This window comes from Lissotriton vulgaris, unplaced genomic scaffold, assembly GCF_964263255.1.
Source record: "Lissotriton vulgaris unplaced genomic scaffold, aLisVul1.2 SCAFFOLD_2170, whole genome shotgun sequence".
Lineage (NCBI taxonomy): Eukaryota > Metazoa > Chordata > Amphibia > Caudata > Salamandridae > Lissotriton > Lissotriton vulgaris.
This window is the reverse complement of record NW_028240702.1, coordinates 115001-135057: the sequence shown is the minus strand read 5'-3', so window position 1 is coordinate 135057 and position 20057 is coordinate 115001. Positions and strand designations below refer to the sequence as shown.

The 20057-nt window shown below is 44.1% G+C and overlaps 1 protein-coding gene across 5 annotated transcripts in view; it reads right to left on the bottom strand.

Moving 5' to 3' along the window:
* The window catches only part of LOC147672898 (CUGBP Elav-like family member 3), a 50147-nt gene that overhangs the window by 8965 nt on the left and 21125 nt on the right, over positions 1-20057 (bottom strand). For 3 of the 5 annotated variants that reach the window (XM_086947936.1, XM_086947938.1, XM_086947939.1), the window contains exons 6-10: positions 19138-19287; positions 16488-16553; positions 15412-15519; positions 11212-11355; positions 8110-8243 (exon numbers count right to left, since the gene is read on the bottom strand). In XM_086947936.1, the coding sequence (XP_086804062.1) occupies positions 8116-8243; positions 11212-11355; positions 15412-15519; positions 16488-16553; positions 19138-19287 (596 nt within the window). In that variant the 3' untranslated portion in view covers positions 8110-8115. Of the gene's footprint in view, positions 1-8109; positions 8244-11211; positions 11356-15411; positions 15520-16487; positions 16564-19137; positions 19288-20057 lie in introns of all 5 variants that reach the window. The other 2 variants (XM_086947940.1, XM_086947937.1) reach the window with 2 other exon arrangements.

Here is a 20057-nt window from a genome sequence, read left to right as displayed (position 1 = left end):
TCTATGAACCTCGTAATGAAGAAAAATACATGCCAGGCCAAAGTTGATCACCATTCGGAGGTCTGAAACTCAAACTGGTGTGGTAATTGCGCACACGCAAGAACCAAATCTAGTGGTACTGGGATTCACCAGGCGTGCAATTACCAGGACAGCACAGATCCTAGAATGAGGCCTAGATGTTCTAGCATGCAAGGAACCTTCCTGTTCTGGCATTTCACAATTCATTCCCATTGTTACTACAGTTCTCCTAAAATGTTGTGCAGTTAATGAGTTGGTCACTGGCCATCCTCAAACACTTCTTGAATGGTGGCCATTTGATGGTAGATCCTAGGGACTAGGATTAAGGTAGTCCCAAACAAAAATAGACGATGCGGAACGATCCTTCAGTATTGCTTTGCCTCAAAGAAGATCACAGCAAGTCATCACAGCTTCTTCGCAGGAAATGTATTTTAGTGCTTAAGGCTTCAAATGCAGAATCAGGAGACCTGAGTTCAAGTCCTGCTTACTCACTTAAAACATGAGTGGGTCAGCAACGTACATTTGGGCCTCCTTTAGAGTTACGCGAGGTGGGGCATTGACAAGAAAGTGGTGGAACTACTGTTCACCATATTTAAAGGGCCACTGACACTCATGCTCAGTTACTTAGGGGTATAGTTTATACGAACACAGTAATGAATAGGATCAAATGAAAGGATGAGTCTAATAGAAAAAACATACATTAATCTATATTACTGGATGTCACTATCCAAAGCAGCATTAATATATGATTCTTAAGTCATAAGCAAACACTAGTTCCAAGTATCAGGTGTTATTTATCAGGCAAACAAACAGTTAATACATTCACAAAACACAACAACACATGATATTATAAATACATGTAGAAAAACATATCAATATACTTATTTTCTCTTCCACAACAATATTTTTTTATATATATGGCTGCAATACTCAATAGTCCATAGCAGTCCGTAAAGGGGATAGTCCAATACAAATACACACAGGCCTATATAGATGGGCCGAAACATGTCGGCTCTTTGGATCGGAGGAGTCCAAAAAATCATAACAGTGTGCATTTATTTGGGATACACACTACTGACGTTTGAGGGTTCTGTTGTTCCCTCCTGTGTGTATTTGCATTGGGCTACCGCCTTTATGGACTGCTATGGACTATGGAGTATTGCAGCCATATATATATATAAAAAATATTGTTCTCTAAGAGAAAATAAGTATATGGATATGTTTTTCTACATGTATTTGTAATATCATATGTTTTGTTTTGTGAATGTATTAACTGTTTGTTTGCCTGATAAATAACACCCAAGACTTGGGACTGGTGTTTGCCTGTGACTTAAGAATCATATGGTAATGTTGGTTTGGATAGTGTCATCCAGTAATGGAGATTAATTTATGTTTTTTCTATTAGAGTCATCCTTTCATTTGTTTCGATTCTTTGCCATGTTCATATATCCTATACCTATTACCCAGGTGTGGTGGGATCAATAGGGCGCACCCATAGATTGTGGAGCACTTACTTAAGGGGGCACGACACCCACCACTTTTGACAGATATACTGCATTCACCCAACTCCAAACAAGGCCCTTTATCTTTATTCTTCTTACTTCCTTTACCCCCTAAACTAGGAAGATGTTTGAAATATTCATTTTACACCTATTAAATGCTATAAAGAAAATCTCTATATATTGCTCAAAATCACATATCACTACTGGAGATAATCCTAAGGAATGCAGGGTGGCCAAAAGGCCAATCTATGAGCATCCTGTTTGCTTGGACATCATTGGTAATTCAATAGAGATCCGAGCTTCCTTTGTTGCTATGCTCACATTAAAGTAGTCAAAAGCTGGCTTACAGTACTCCACAAAAAAACTAAATACTTAAAAAGAAAGTTTAGCTTTTTAAAATAAATAGGACAAAGGTGTGGGATTTTGCCCCAGTCTATGTTGTTGGTAAGCATGAATATATGGATACAGCATTTCCACTACTGGATCAGCGTGCATTCGCCACGGATGGGTGCCAGTGCATGAACACAAAAGGTGAAGGGACAATGGAGAAAAAGTTTCAGACAAAAAGGAAGAAGTAAAAATAATGTAGGTTAGTGTATGCTACAGCGAGATCAAACAGTAAAGAGTAGGAGAACGTTCTGCTAAATGGCAACCCCACGCGAACCCACACACGAACACCACGGCACAGGCAACACGAAAAGGGTTTCCACAGCACAATCAGGGTCACGAGAAGTCTGCAAAGATCAAGACATAGGAAAAGAGAATGCCAAAGGGGTAGAGTAATACAGAGAAAGAATAATATAGAGATACATATTTACATATGTATTTTGGTAAATGAACAAACTACATGATCACTGAAACCATAGGTGAAAAAAATAAGAAAAAGGAAATGCACGTCACGTCTAATACGCCACAACGTCATGCAACGCAGCGACAATAGTCACATGACGTTACTCTTAATTCTTTGGTTTGAAAAGAAAGGCTTGCTCTAACAACAACACAACCATTCAGTTTGGATGCAACTTACAAGGGCGGAGCTAACTCTGCCATGACATCGAATGGTTAACCTCGTAGTCACAGCGAGATATGACGCGCCACTGCCGGGAGATGACTTGTGCGGCAAGGAAAGAAAATATATGTTTTTTTTTGTTGCATGAAAGTTCAAATATGTCTACCAAAATATTTTTCTTCTGGAAAAGAAAACAATGAATAACACAAAAATATACGACTGTTAGGCTTCACTTGCAGAATGTACGTAACAGGCGTGATCTCGTCTTTACATAATAGTTGCAGGGATCATAAGTTATCCCAGCCATGTCTAAGTAGTTTTTGTCTGTTGTTGTACTTTTAGTCCTGAGTTTTAATAGGAAAAAGTAAAATAAGTAGTCTAGCTCACTGGATATATGGATCTAGGCAAAGGATGTCAAGTGTAGGTCCAGAAGGGAAGTATCCATGCCAGATTTTCAGGATATCCATATAAGATCCATTTAAATAAAACAGTTTGAAATATAGCTCATTCATACAGTAAGTGGTTATCAAGCCAATCTGTCTTGGATCCAGTTTTCCATGTTCTAAACAGTGGACACCTCTAATCTAGACCCTTTCCTGCAGGCCACATTTCATAGTGAATGTCACCCTTCTAATACAACTGAGCAGCAAAACGACAAGTCAGATGGCACTTTATGTATTACCTTCCTGTGGTGTTGGTGCACAGAATAAAGATGTGCTCTGGGGAAGAAAGCCACCACAATAACAGGTTGGTATGTGGTTACATGATGAATTCACTTTATGACTGGCACTGTATCCATCTTTTAAATCATTGGGTTAGCATTAGGTCTGACAAAAGAGGGCTACTTTCCTCTTCAACCAGACCAAAAATGGCATGCTAGGGCTCTCTATCACTGTGTTAGCACAGATCTGGTTAAATGGTGTGAACCCTCACTTTTAAGGCTGGTGATGATTAACATCATCAACTTTAAAAAGAGGCAGATGAGGTAGGAAAAGTTACATTTTTCTCCAACTCAGAGCTGTCTTTCAGTCCAGCACGCCTCCTAGAGGATCAGATGTCAGACAGCAGGGGTTATCCACTGGCTATCTGAGACTTTGAAGGCATATAAACGGAGACAGCACAACAATCCTTGCGAAACACAGATCTTGTACAGGTAGGCCTTACTGCACAGAGCTATATTGTATTGTATTGTAATTGCATGTATATAGCGCTTGCTACCCTTGATGGGGTGTAGAAGTGCTTTTTCGACAAGTAGCATGCTACTTCGGAACCCATAAAGGATTAGTGGTGAATTAGTATAGTGAAAATATGAAAGTAATTTGAGTGGTGGATAGGTTAGTCAGTTATTTGGATTGAGAAGAATAGCTGAGGGGTAGAAGAAGAGCTCTCCCACAGGTCGAATGTTTTTCCACTACGCTGATATCAGACAGCGATTCTAAATTTAATAACGAATCAGTTGGCTCTGTGTTCAATAAGGTCTCCTTTCTGAATCCGTGAGCGGCTTCTGTTCTAGCTCGCAACAGAGGCTGTGTCATGTGGCAAGCAAGGGTAAGGCTGACTTTGTGAAACAGACTTTCTGTTTCTTAAAAGGAATAAATGCAGAGTAGCTTGAAAGAAACAGTGTCTCAGAGGGAACAGGTGGCACACTGTTAAAAATAGATAAAAGAAATATAGGGGTCTGAAATAAAAACAGACTAGTTAATGCTAACATGTGACCACATGGTATGACATCTTGAGACATCCACACTTTGCGGTTTTACCGCATAGCTTCCATGAGGTCCAAGGGAAGGTGGCCAGGCCCTTGGCCAATCAGGTGAAGGTTGATGATAGCTCCCTCCATTGGTAGCTAACTCACCAGCAAAAATGAAAGCAACGTCTTCACAGAGGCCGTTTCCACACCCAAGGACATAACAGATTAATCTTTGTTGTGGCACAATGAGGGCTGGGGTTAAGTTGCATGATCACAATGAAACAAACATACAAATGGGATGAGTCAGGGTATAGGTGAAGTACTAAAAAGAAGAAGCAACTTACCTGTAACACTGTTTTACAGCATGGTACCTGCAGGAATTACACGCTTTCAGTACTCCTGCCTACTACTGCTTGGATTTTCAGCAGCAGTGGCGTAACAGGCACCCAAAGCCCCATGGGGTGGGGAGCCCCCGAGCTGGAGGGGGTCCCCACAGCACAGTACTCTGGCCTGAGAGCTCTGTATTAAATCCAGGGTGGGGGCTCCTGCATGTAACTTACAGGGGGACCCCTCAACTTTCGTTACGCCACTGCTCAGCAGTCTGTAAAAAGTCTGAAAAGCATCCCACGGCATTAGCAGACAGTGCCAGGAATACGTAAACACCACATCATTCTTTTTTTTAACCATCCATGTTTAGAGAGGGTGTGATCTAATTCCAGACCTTTTTTCCAGTGAAAAAATTGGTTGGGTCACATGTGAATCTATAAAAGATGCCAAGGCTACAGAAATACATTGTTAATACCTTCTTTTGAAGCAGTGTTTTTTTGTAGATTCGCAAACATTTTGCATTGAGTAGCAATTAGTATAGTTTGGAAGAGAATGAATGGATAAAGTGCAAGTACGTAGGCAAATTACTTCTTGACCTGCTTGTGCATATCTGTGTCTAAAATCTGTAACTACTGAAACTCAAACTATATAGCTACATACTGCCAGGTCTGCATGGCTTGCATTGCTTCTAGTGACCAAAAGCATTCAGTCTCTTCATACACAGCATTGCATTTTCCATGACTATGGTCCTCTATCCCAGAGGAAAAGCTTCCTGAAATTACTCAATTAAGAGCCAAGACTCAGTGATCCTTTTTAATTCCTAAACACCACTGTGCAAAACCGTAATGTTGCCATAATACGGCACTCCTTGCTTTTTTATCGCCCGAGATTCAGATGCTCTGGGGTCAGGACTTTAAGTGGGATGAATAAACTGGGGGGTCTCTCAAATGGGCGTGGCCAATGTAATTAAGGGCGTGGCTTAATAACATGAAAGCTAAAAATCTGTGCTTAGTATTGGGTGCAGCCCGACGTGTATTTTGCTGTTTCTGTCCTTGCATCCAGATATATGATACAACAAGTCACATCATACCTACAAGTCAGGACTATTGGCTTTCTCAATGGTTGTTAGTTGCATAAGATAAATAAGCAGCAACTATGGCATGTATATAATATTTAAAAATCTTCCACTTAAAGCCCTGGTGACACCACAACAATGTTGCTGGTCCTGAGTTTCAAAAAGAGCAGGGTAATCCAGAGAGAAAATTACTCTTTTTAAAGGATTTCCCTTCCCCAACAACGCTCACCTGGCATGACGTCATGCCGTAATGTCTCCACTAGTGAGAAATGAGCAGTGTAAGCACGCACACATGGAAGTGCCTGCTGTCACTGCAGTCCGGAAAAAGCGGACCGCCTATGCCAGGGCACAAAACAGAGCCTGATAGAGACCTGTTTTGAGGCCTCCTTTAAAAAACTGGTGGTGCTCAGCACCGGTGAGACCCGGCCCACTTAAAACCCTGTCTGGAGTATCCCAATGCCTCAACAGTCTGGCTATTCAGACAACAATAGTGTCTCCCACATCCTCTGTTCCGTTTGAAAGTTCCTGACGGTCATTAATAATGCTCCATAAAAAAGTAACATGGAATACAATATATCATTTCGCTTCATGGATACATCCGCCATCTGGAACCTTCAATGACCATGCTGAAAAACCTCAAGTTGTAATGTTCCAAACTCAACACTAGATGGCAGGAGTGTGCAAAGCAAGTGATCTACAGGTACACATGCTACAAACAGTTCCAATAATGAGTGGCTTAATGTCTATTCCTTGGCTCCGGGAGCTCATTGAGAATTTGATGTTGAAAATGGGAATTTCTCAAGATTTCTCTATATAGATTTTGACACTGAGAGCATGGCCACAGTGGAAGAGGTTTTTCCTAGATAAAACTCATGCTTGTGGGAAAAGGACTTTCTAATTTCACGTCTAGGTATACAGAGGTCTTTTTTCAGTTTATAGACATGCAGGCAAAACATTAACTAAAAAGAACATCTTAAGGCATATAGTCAAACTTGAATATGGGCTGACCACAACAGACGTCACGGGACATGACATATCTTATGACAGGAGACCCCCGGTGATGCTGTTGGTGATAGAAACCTTCATGGAATTATGTCTAACAACAAAAGCCAACAGAGCACTAATCCTTGGGGGTTCTACACGATGTAGCGCCTCCAAGACAGTCGTACAGGAGGAGCTAGTGGTTTTTATGTATTTTTGGATCCGATACGGTGCACAAGAACTATCTTGTGAACATTAGGGTGTGTTCCCCTTTTTGAGGAAAGTTGTGCCGTAAGTGTATGGTTGCTCTACTGACACAACAACCTCATGGCATTAAATGTAAGAATTAAGATTTCACTGGAATGTTGTCCTATATGGAAAGTATCCGCCGAGGCTTTGGATGATGGTTACAACCCTATGGGCTTATTCACTGACAACGAAATACCTTATGGTATAATTGGACAAGTAACCAACAGGCCTCTACTTTTATCTGACTCCAGTTCTTTACCTTATACAATTAGCAGATGATTTCCAGGGTGTAAATTGAGCAGCACATGTGGATATGTTCAGATCATACATAGATGATTGAAGATTTGAGTGCTCTAGTCACTTTACATTGGATCACACGCCAAGGACGAAAGTGCCACGTGCTGCTAAGAGGATTTTCCAACTTGTCGTAAGTGGTCTGGTCGAAGAGAAACATGAGAAGTGGGTGGAGTCAGACAAAGTGGGCTACAATTAAGAAGGTACTCTTCCTCCATCAAAAGATAGGGCAGATCATGACTCGATCAGATATGCATGAGGAGTGAAGGATACATTTATTTTTATTTTTTTGTGAACACTTTTTTTTTTGATATGGCACAAACCTAAAGGGAACTACAGGAGCTAATGTTACTAGAAGCAGCATGAAGCGCGGTGAAAGAGTCCGCACATTCACTTGTCGTCAGTATCTTAAGCTCTGCCCAACAAGCGCGATGAGGGAGTTCCTGGCACCCTTCCCTGTCCTTTCCAGGATCCTTCCTGTGAGAAAAATCCCACTTTCTCTTACTCGCCAGATAACAATCACAAATAAAAGTCCCACCCTCCTATAATCACTGGGCAACATTCAGCAATGCAAGTCCCAGCTATCCTGAAACCAAGCAGTGCTCAGAGATGCAAGATCTCTTGGCTCACAAGACAGGGTTCAGTGACTGAAGTTCATCTTCCCTCTCCCACCAGGCAGTGGAGTCTAGACAATCCGTCTTGTCCTAGAACCCTCTTTCCATCACTCGCCACGCGGCACCACCCACACTCACAGTGCAGAACTCAGCTAGGTCTGCTTCGCCGTCTCTATCCCCAGACAGGGCCCTGCGATGGAAGTGCCACCTCTCTTCATTGGCCAGGCAGGTTTTAGCAATGTCAGCCATGCCGCCCCTTTTCAAAAGGCAGCACTCAGCGACTGAAGCCCCATCTTCGCTCTTTTTCTGACAGCGCACAGAGAAGGAAGTCAAACCCTTCCCACACTCACCTCTTCTTAGTATGGCCGGTTTGCGTCCTTCGGCCTCTTCAGCTGCACCTTCAGCCTCTTCATGCCGATCTGGAACCCGTTCATGGCTTGAATGGCGGCTTGTGCGCTGGCAGGATTGTCGAAACTTACGAAACCTTGAAACAACATTGTGAAAGAGGAAAGTTCAGAGAATGCTGAAAAATACTGAGTATTCCAATGCATAGTCAGACCCTGTTATCCATATGGCAAAACCATAATGGAGCAGGGTGATATTCAGGAAGGTGACTACAACAAAAGAAAGCTACATATCACCTAGGAGTTGAGGCCTTCCAACCACGGAAGGGTGGCACACCAGCGAACTAGCTAGACGCCCAGATGTCAATGTGGAGTAGAGGAGGTGCTACCATTGGCTTCCCCTTTGTTTCCCTTGGATCTGCCTTTGTTACCCCTGGCCAGAGAGTCATGAAGACAGTGACAGAAAGGAAGCAATACTGTCGGAGTAGCCGGCTCCAAGGGGACGGATTTACTTTCTGCAGCTTTCCACTCTTTGTTCTTAACCCATTTCCTCATTAACCTCTTGGCTGCTAATGACAAGGGTAACTCGTCATGGACTTTCCATTGATTTCAATGGAAATTAAAGAAGAATTCAAATAATGGCTTAGCAGCCAAGAGGTTAATAAATAGAAGGCTGATGAATGTCTAAAGGTAGAGCAAGAAGTCAAAGGTGTAAAGTAATCGGGGCCCAAGTACACCCAGTGTCACTTCCATAACCCCTGGTTTTCCCAACAGCGAAGCTGGTGATTGCTTCATCATCTGGAAACCTTGGGACAGATTTACCACTTACTCACGCCGCGCAGCAGCTGCAAATGCTGTGCTGCAAGACAAAAGGAGAGAGGAGATCGCCATGTTTAGATGGGACTCTCCTCCCCTCTCCCTGGCGCCGGCATCGGCTGCTGTGCGCCATAGAGACACCTTTGAACCCTAGTGCAAGGGTGTTTCTGTGAGTCTAGCATAGGTTTTGTACTGGGAGGATAGCCTTCCAGTACGAAATACTATACTTAGACTAACTTTAACCTTTTTCCCTCTTTGTATGTGTGCTGGAAAGTGTGGCACACGTACAAAGTTGGAAAAAGAAGGAGAAATGAAAGCATTTCTCCTTCCTTGCACCTACTTCAAAAGGGCACAGTTTCTGACGCTAAACCGGTCTACATTATTTAATAAAGAGGATTTTGCGTCAGAAACCTTGAGTGGTTGCATGGCAATACCCATGCACCACCCTTGGTTACGCCTCCTTGGCGTTAAGTACTTTCACGTTATTTTCAGCATTACACAATATTAGGTCTGGAAAGTAAATCAGAAAAAAAAGATTTTGTGCTGATTTGTGTCACTTTTGTGATGCAAACACAGCGTAAAATCTTATTAAACCTTCCACAAAGTTCTCTCAGCTCCTAAATAAGATGGTGGAACTGAGGAGTCGGGAGAAGGGACCTCTGACAATTTCAAATGTCTCTTTGCTGCCCCCACCCATGAAAAGCCCTATGCGGAATCAAAGACTGAAGTATTTGTTAAGTTTTATAGATGATGCCTGCAGAGTCCGGTGAGAAGTCACTCAAACAGTCATTGTCGCACCAGGACACATGGCTGCCATCTCTACGCAATTAGTCGAAAGAGCTACACTTCAACTTCACAGCTGATCTGTTCCACACAGGACCATCACAGGCTCTGCATAATTCTGCAACAAACCCTAGACCGGGACAATTCCAGGAAATGTGACACTGCACTGCAGTCCCTGTCTTACCCAGTTCAGCTACATTAGGGTTCTTCAAACAGTAGTACATTAGCCCCTGGCCAAGCTGTGATGTGGCTCTCAGGAAGAGCACTGATCTACATCTCGGTAAGACGCAAACAACGCAAATTGGCTACCCCTTCCTGAAGAAGGCTGCCTATAGACCCATCTAATTGGGAAAAACAAATGTTGACCACCCCTTATAAAACTGTCCTGTTGTCGCATTTCATATGAAGGTGTCTGCGATTTCTCAACAGCCTGGCGTGAAACACCCAACTTACACCTATGAGTCACATACCCAACTTACACCTATGAGTCACATCACAAGTCTATTTTTGATCTGTTGCTTTACGCTGCATGATTTAACGCAAGAGCTCTCCTCTCGCTACATGTGTTCTTCACAATTTTCTTATTAACTGCGCATACATTTAACACATTTCTGTTTTTCGAGAAATGTTGTAATATAACAATGTCTCTCTTGCTGGGCCAAAAAAGCACTTTTTTCTTTGAAACTCAACTCACAGTTTTTTTGTTAAAAATAAAAAAGTGTTAACTACATTTCTACCTCCAACAACAAGGAGTGGACCCAGTACTTTCTTGGCTCCTTCGGCCTCTGCAGCTGCGCACCTATTGCCCTTCTCCAAGCACTGGAAACTAGACGTCAATCGATGCCAGCCCCTGGCAGGTGTCATAAAGACTAGAGCGGCCCCTCCACTATCAAAGCATGTCGATATTGCTAACTCACACAGCACGGGTGTGCTGATAATGTTTTGGCTACTACATGACTCTAAGCAACTGATAAGAACTTACGTCAACCATTTCAACGCCACTACTGGTGTCTGTGCTTAATTTGAGCAGGTGCTTTCCGGTGCTTCACACTGGCACCTTATTGTCAGGACCGGGGCTATGACAGTCTGCCACATGGTGACACTGTCCTGCTAATTTCGGTATAAACACAACAGCGGTTTATTTGTTCAAATTACATTAATAAGGACTAATATCTGCCTCCCAAGCCATTCTTCTGGCTTTGGGGTCCTGGAATAGTCTGACTTGTCACACCTGTAGGAGTGTGAAGGTTAGTAGCTGTGTATGTACTGTCATTGGCAGCGCTGGCATGGGTTATGTGAGGAGAGCAAGCTGCAGTGGGCTCCGGACGAGAGCCCCGGCACTTATCCTTTTACAAATTAAGAACTGACTGGTGTTAACACTTAGTACTCCCACTATTAGGCAAAGAGGTTTGAGTCAGCCAAAGTGGCATACTGCACTCACATAACCACTAAATTAAATTGATAAAAATGTATTGGTGGGAAAATGGAAACATTGACGGTGGTTCTTACCAAAACATTTGCTCTGGTTGGTTGCCCGGTCCACAAACACTTTGGCGGAGATGACGTTTCCGAAGGGGAGGAACATCTGCAGGATCTCCGAGTCGGTGAACTCCTGAGGCAAGTGGTAGATGAAGATGTTGCATCCTTCGGGCCCTAAAAGAAGAATACCATTGAAGAGGTGAGGCCAAGCTTCAATGAACTTCGTCGTGATTCTTGAATACCACACAAATCATATCCCCCTCAAGCGAGGCAAAGAAAACACAAAAAGGGGTGCACAACCTTATTGTGTAACCCAAAAATTGCGATTTACAGAATTAAATAGAATTAATCAGGCTATTTCAAAGGCCAGTTACTAAACATAAAATTCACCATTGCTAGTGCTTGATCCAGCAGCTTTTCCAAAAGTCTGATGTTGACCAACAGTGCACTCCTGGAATCCAGCACCTCTGTCGCTCTCTTGCTCAGTCCAGTAAATTGGTAATCGACAGTCATTGTACTGCTATTTCACACTCCAATACATTACTAATCAACAGATCAGTGTACTCTACTCTGCAGTCCTGTGTACTGTCATTAAGGCTCCCTGTTTTCTGTTTTTACAGATAAATACAGACAGAAAACAATGTGTTTTCTGTCTGCATTTATTTTTAAAAGTGGATAAATACAGAAAGTTTGCTCCTTTTAAGTGACTCTCCATGCTGTCTTTGATTAATTATAGGCCAGCAGCTGAGCAGATAAACAGCATGGGAAATTAAAAAAACAGAATGAAATGTATTTAAATAACGGCATATGCCAACATACATTTATGGTATAATGCTAGTATTTACCAGTGGATGTATTGTTATGTAATATTTGACAACTTTTAAATAGCAAAAATACAACAGACATCATAGTATGAGTGCGCGTCTATCAGTGAAATAAATATGGAAATGTACAGTTTTTCAACTACATTTAAACGCAAAACACAAAGTAAATATGGATAAATACAGATGGAAACGTTAAAAAAATAAATACCATAAAACCTGGGGCCCTAATTGTAATCTGCAGTCCATTGCATTGCTGATCTGAAGCTCAATATGTTGCTAATCTATAATGCTACATTCAAAGACTGCTAAATTCCAATCACCAGGGCAGAACACAGAGGGTAACCGTGTAAAATGCCATGGAGTTAGAGCCCCCACTATTGTACAGTCCGGTGTCTCGTCTCATTGGTCACTGCACTGCTGTAGATTCACAACCCTGATTCCAGAATTCTTGAGATTCACCACCCTATTCATACACATGTAAGCCAATTTACTGTTAATACACAGGTCCCCACCCGTACAATAAAACACAGGTGGCTTCGCAATATTGTACACCTAAAGTCTCTTAGGCGGTCAAGTTAAATGGTCGATTGATTACAGTAAAACATATCGTACAACTCCTGGTTGCATAACGACACATGATGTGAAGCCAAGACTATCCAGTGAAAGCTGTGGAAGCATTGTAAGGGAGCTGATGGAAAGGGATCTCTCTTTACAAGGGATTACAAGGGATGGGGCCATTCCAAGCAATGGAAAGATGTATTGTGATACACCCATCCAGTGAACACACCACACATGTCTATGAGTTAATACAAGGAGTTAGATTCCTCCTTGTAGTCCGTGCAAGGCATTTGACACGTCCTGTCTAGTTCACCTACGTTCAGCATCCTCTGAAGTTAACTCAACGACTGCGCTCCAAAGGCTGGAATGTGACACTTCTTTAACATTGAAAACCTTGAAGACGACACTGCCCTGTGATAGTAACATGTGAACAGGTGGACTATGAAAAATCATTGCAGGTGGGCAAATGCTATAGGACGATACTTTACAAGTGAACTCACACGCCGTTCAAATGGAACCATGGGACGTCATGGAGCACTACACGTGAACACCTAGGGCTCCATTAGGATGACGGGCGGGCTTTGCCCGCCCGTCATCCCATCGTAAATCGGGACCGCCCGCCATAAGGGCGGGGTACCAAGGGTGTTATTAGGATGTGCTCGCCACAGTGGCGGGCACATCCTGTATTTTCAGCATTGTGGCGGGCGGTGCTCTCTGCACCGCCCGCCACAATGCTGAAAATGAACTTTAACATTGTCATGTGCAAAGCGGCAGGCACCGCGCGGTGCCTGCCGCTTTGCAAATGACAATGAAGGGGATTACCACAGGTACCCCCCCCACGTGCAACCTCCACCTGTACTTCACTCTGGGGGTCGGCAGGGGGCCCCCAGAGCGAAGACCGCATGCCTTTATGTGGCGGCATTGCCGCCGCGGAAAGGCACTGCACACCATCAATCATAATATGTCTGGCGGTGTCTATTAGACACCGCCACCATATTATTCCTTTTCCACCCCGGCCGCAAGGCGACCGGGGCGGAAAAGTGGTGGGCGGTGTTTCCCTCCGTTGCGTTCCCCCCCGCCATTGTAATGTGGCAGGGGGGAAAAGGGTGGCGGGCGGGCATTTATGTCGGGCGGATCGCCACCGCCACCATGGCGGTGGCGATCCGCCCGACATCCTAATGGAGCCCCTAGAGTGTAACACATCCTAACAAGTGAACAAACACAATGCGGCACATCCTAACAACTGAATGTATGAAATGTAAAATATCCTTACAGGTGAGCACCTTAATGGTGACATCTCAGTACAAGGGTGCACAAGGAATCGAGCACATCCATGCAACTGGACACAAGACATGCGATGTATGTGCACCAGAGGTCACAAATTCACAGAGGCTCCGCATAACACATAAGGACCCTAAATATACACCTAAAATAGCATGGATGTAAACTGATGCACAGAGGCCATTTAAAATCCACAGGTTCAAGAATACCAACAGCACTCACAGGGACCAGACTCGTGGCCATCAAGTAGAGTACGACATACAAGCGCGCATGAGCACGCAGACAGGCAGGTGCGATCTTGAGAGCTCTCCTGCTCGCTCTCTCTCTGTAACTCAAAGACTCAGTGAGATAAACACTCATGAGAATACCCAGATGTCAGGATACAATGCCTGGGGTGCACACATGGGCATCAAGAGACTACAGGGCAGATGCTACTGATGACACAACATACACAAGGACTCTTTGGGGTACACACAAGCTCGCTCTCTTTCTCCTCTTACGGTCTGCACCCCTCCCTCTATAGGACTCAGGCTCCGTGTGGGACATGGAGAGTCCCAGGAGAATGAAAAGATGCGAGGATCCATACAATGCCGGGGATGCACAGAGACTCCCTGGGATACACACAGAGCCGCTGGGATAGACACAAGAGCTAGGGGATGCACACTGGCTCTTGAGGATACACACCAACCAGCTCCCTCTCTGTCTCTCTCTCTTTTGACCTCTTCTCCCATCTCTCTCTGTTTCTTTATCTCTCTCGCGGTCTCTTCTCTATCCCTTTCCAAATCTCTTCTCCAATCTCTCTTTGTCTCTTCATCTCTCTATTACTTTCTCTCTCTCTTTGTCTCTTTATCTCTTCCCTCTCTCTCAACCTCTACTCCCACCCCTCTCTCTTTGTCTCTTTATCACTCTCTCTCTCCATTACTTTCTCTCTTTCTCTATGGTCAAGGTTGCCTGTGGGACTAACAGTCTCTCTGTAAGAAACAGTGACTGACAGGCGAGCACAAAGGTTTCAGGATACTTGTGGTGTCTGGCATACACACAGACTCCCTGTGCTACACACAGCTTCTCTAGGATACACCCAAAAGATACACACACGACTCTTTAGGATACACACTACCTTCACTCTCAATCAACTTCTCTTCTGTCTCTTTTCCGCACTCTGTCAAGTTGAGGTTCTCAGGGGAACAGACAGACTCTTGATAAGGGGCAAAGAGAGTTATCATGCCAGGGAGGGACACAGACTCCCTGGGTAGAGCACCAGCTTCCTGGAATAAACACAGACTCCAGTACACACACACACAGATGCAATAAGAAACACCAAGACTTGACTCCAGGATACACACAGTACACCCCCTCCCTCTTTCTCTCTCGCTCCTTCCAGGTTCTCTGGGGACATGAGGCTTCAGTGAATGTAAACACACATTATATAATAAGACACAGACCTTCTATGGAACATGAACCTCAAGAGAACAGCCAGGCTCTCTTGGGAACACTCCAGCTCTACAGAAACAGAGACTCTGGAGAGCATACAACATCTTTGTTGTACAAAGCATGACGCCGCCCATACCTTCTCTTTGCTGCTGTTGTTGTTGTGGTGGCGGCTGTTGCTGGGGCACCAGGGTGGGCTGCTGCGGGAACCCTGCACTCACCAGGCCGTAGGCTGCTGGGTATGCTGCTGCCGGAGACCCCCAGGACAGGAAAGAAAAAAACATATCGGTAAGACATAACCAAAGAAAGCCCCCTTGGTCCCATAAAGTCTGCAGATGACCCATAAGAAGGAGGCCTTTAGAACACACACCCCTTCTAAGTGGGTTAGGAATGCCATGTTCATGTCAGGTTTTAAATCCCTTGTTTGTTTTGTTTCTTACACAGTCGCTAGTATCCACAGAATATAGCCGGGCCAGGTGTGCCACGGTCTTGGAATGTTGTAGGGCGTGGCAGTGTGCGAGACCGAGGGTCGTGCATTATTTGCACCTGAAAGGGTCAGCGGTAAGATATTTGCCATTGTTACTGACTGCTTGTAAGATTATGTATGGGTTAGGTTGTTGAAAAGCATCACATTGCGATTTCTAAGGCCTTTGGTGTGGTGTTGTTTGCGTGGCATTTTTTTGTGTGTGTTTTCTGCTGGTGAGTGGTTGGATTTTACAATCTGGTTACCTGCACAACAAGGTGTGATGTGGCTACCTGTGTGGCTTCTGGTGGATGGTCGTTTTATGAGGATGTGAAAGCCTCTGTGTTGTGTACTGTTGGGGAGCCACAGAGATTTGTCTTGAAGACTCCAGTTCAAACACAGCAAAGATGGAGTCCAGTGAGACTGTACAGCTTTAAAGACAACGCCCAGAGCAACAGCGCCGTCTAAAGGCTTGTTCCAATTGCAATGTCTGGTGGTAACATTTAGTGTGATGTCACTGCAGTCATTACAGTTCCCAGTGTGCAGTCAGCTCACTAAGTGAAACTCCAATTGTGATGTCACGGCATTGTGTGAAATTCCCAGTGTGATGCATCAGGAGTGAGGACTTCTCCTAGTATGACGTCACAGGTGTCAGAGCACTTCCCAGCATGACATCACTATAATGATTGTGGTTCCCATGGTGTTGTTATTGTACGCCTCTGTCACAAGGCTCACCTGGCACCATACCGTACCTGTGTAATGCTGCATGCCGGCGTACGCCTGCTGGAGTGGGTCCAATTGGGCGGCGGGACTCTGAGCTAAAAACACAACAATAGGAAAACAAATGGCACAAGTGAAATCTCTGGAGTGGGCACCGGCGGGGCCTACAGGCGACAAAGGAAGGGCTGGTTCTGGTGACTTTGACTGATAGAGCCCATATCTTTGGGGACTGTGGGGGGTATACACAGGGAACCACAATTGACAAGGGACTCTAGATATCTTAACCAAAATACCCAAAAATATTGTTTATTTAACTTTCATACATTTATAAGGCATAAACACATTTATGAGAGATTTAGTTGTGATTGTTATCCGTTTCAAGGAGCCACATATCCTTTATACTAGTGATCTTGAATGTAATAATATTTATTTTCCAAATACTGACAAATGTCTTAAGACCTGATCTAGAGTTTGGCTGATGGGTACTCCATCTCAAAAGTGACTGATATCTAGGCCTGGATGGTGAACTCTGTTCCGTTCGCGGAGTTTGCAGAGATTTTCGCACTTCACACTCCGTGAAGTGTGAAAATCTCTGCAAACTCCGCGAGTTCTGAAAACGTCCGCTCTGAGAAGCAGAGCAGAGTTTTTTCCTCGCTTGCCAACTTTAAGTTGGCGAGTGCGAGCGAGGAAAACGTAACGCTAGACCACCTCCCAGCGAGATTTCTCAACGCAGGGCAGTCACGGATGGTCAGGACGCTTGCGTAGAGAAACCTTCCGTTCGCATTGAGGAAGCTGCCATTTGAGTAGAACATCTACTTGATCGGCAGAAAGAAGCAGCGCCCTCTTGTGGTGTGAATGGTGCCATTTGAGCTGATTTTCCAGCACAGGACAAACATCCAGTGCTAAAAAAATCAGTGCAAATGGTGCAACCTAACGTAATCCGCTGCGTGCGCATATTGCGGCAGAGTTTTTTGGTCACTCCGTGAACTCCGCCCAGGCCTACTGATATCCCGTCCACCTTATTATAGGTGCATTTGAATATAACATCCTTTGCCTCTACCGATTTCCACTTTTTCCTAACTCTCGTCTCTTGATTTTCAATTCTGCCTTTGTTCCTGTCTCATGATTTCTCATCTTCCCTCCCTCACAGTTCCATTTTCCAGTTCTGCCTCCTTCTAAGTCGTTATGTTTCCCCCTGCCTCCATTCACATTTCCCAATTCTCCGTCCTACTTAAATCTCATCTCCTGATTTCGATTTTAGGATATGTTGTGTCCTTCTAAGATCTTTCCTGCCTACCTCAGGTCATTGCCTTTCAATGTCAAGCCCATCTTCTTTTTTCTCATTGTACATTTCTGCCTACGCTATCAAGAAATGGTCAATCTGTTACTCGCTGGTCTGGCATCCATCACATCCTGAAATATTAATGTCTGCTTCCCCCAATGTCTGTCCATGCCGCCGTAATCATTTGGTTGGATTTCCAGTTCATTTTCCACCAGGTCCCTCCGATTTTCATTCCTGCGTCCCTCATCTTGTCCATAGAAAAGGGAAGAAGCCCCTGGATTCTGGTATTGATGTGATCACACCTTCAAATTTCTAGTCCTAACCTAATTGCGTCCCACATTTCTTGCTCTGCCGCTCTCAAATTACTTTCTAGTTTCCCTATTCTTTGTCTTTGAATCCTCACATCTATTTTGTATTGCCCTGCTTCTACCGTGTACCACGAAATGAAGACATGCTTTACTCGTGCCACTAACTTTTAAGCTCTGCCACTTCTCTCAATTTACACTCCGGCCGGCCTATGATATCCCCGATTCCAGGCCCCCATCTCACCTGTCATTTCTGGATGTCTTATTTGCCCTCTACATTCCGCGGTCCAGTTTTCCTAGAATTTCCCGTTTACTGATCCCCTTACCTCACATTCCCAATTTGTATTTGCACCTCGTTCACATTCTCCATTTTTTTGTTCCACGTCTTTCATCCCTGAGATAATGAAATAGTCGCCCTTTAGCCTTGCCACCAGATAGGTCTTGGTTCTTGCTGAAGTGTCACCTTAACAGGATACTCCAGAGAGAAGCTTGAGGGGTGCAGAGGTGCTATACCTACACAACTCATAACATCTCTGTTAGACCTATCAGGAAGAGTTCGACTTAGAAACAGCTGTGACAGCAAAATTCAATTCAGTGGTTTCCTGATTATTTGAGAACGGAGTCGTCATAAATTACATCACGTTGGGATACAAATCAACACCAACCACATGGAAATGACTCTCCAGCCCTGATGGAGATGTTCAAACCGGAGCCATTGACCTGGCGTGGGATGAATTTGTAACCATGAACTAAAGCATGGGAGGAGATGTGGCATAGCAGCTTGAGCTGCCGCCACTGGTATCTAGAGACCCCGGTTCAGATCCCGGCCTCTGAGATAGGCTAAACATTGTGTGATTCTGGGCAAATCACGTAATCCCCTGTGCCTAAATGTGTGTAAAATGTATTTGTGTAACCTCCACATGAATTTACACTATCTTGCAGATCGTCTTCAGACCACTCAAATAATATACAATGCTGGGTTGCTTCACAGCTAGATTTGCGCTATACAAATACCAATACATACATACATATAAACAGTAAACAAAGCCGCTATGACCCTCAGACAGCAGGAGAAGACGATGGATGTTCTGGTACCTGGGTAGGGGTGAACTCCATTGGTGTAGATGGCTTCTGAGGCCGGCTGTCCACCGGTTTGCGTCGGCACGGTGCTGTACCCGTTTACCCCCAGTGCACCGGGAATCGCTGATACCGGAGTGGCGGATAAGGAGGGTGGTGTGCTGGTCCCTAAATCAGCAGAGCAAAGAAAGTTTCCGTGTAAACATGATGGTTCTACAAGCGAGTGCTCTCCCGCATTAGGGAGTATTTAATAGAGCTCTGCAACAATACGGAGTGAAGGATACGGACTACCATGATAATGTCAATGGAAGTATACATAAGTAGAGATTTACTACTGCCTTCATGCACTCCTTTATGAATGAGCAATGCACAAAGCCTCCCACTATCCTCTGTTGACTGAAGCCTTGCTTTGTAGAAGTGCACAGATTCCTGGTGGGATGGAAAATGTGTTGTAGAGACCAACAAGGGGTGTGTTCAAAGGGATCCTTTCCAACAGGTGTGGCATAGGTGATGTAATTAAGGGCCTGCATTAACACAGGTCAACTGCAATCCTGTGCTTCATGCAGCGGGCTATTGACCTGTCTTTGGGCGCTTCTACGAGTTTTCCATAATGGGATTCGGACATTTATATCACAGCAACAAGCGTATCTCAAAATAAGCAAGACTTGTTGAGTTTGCCAGTGCTTGTTATCAGTATTAGATACATGAATAACAACAACGATGATTTTGTTGCAAATAATTAGGATTGAAAAAGTTTTCATTCCAAAAATAAGAGTCTGTGAATTCAGCATTGCCGTGGTCTGTTGAATTGGTGGAGGTCTTCGGAACGCCTTAATCACCCCCGTTCACCACTTTGCTCTCTAAATCTCTGTTAGGTACTTACAATCTTTTCTCTACACCTTTCTGAAATGTTCCATGTTTATATCTCATATACTTCC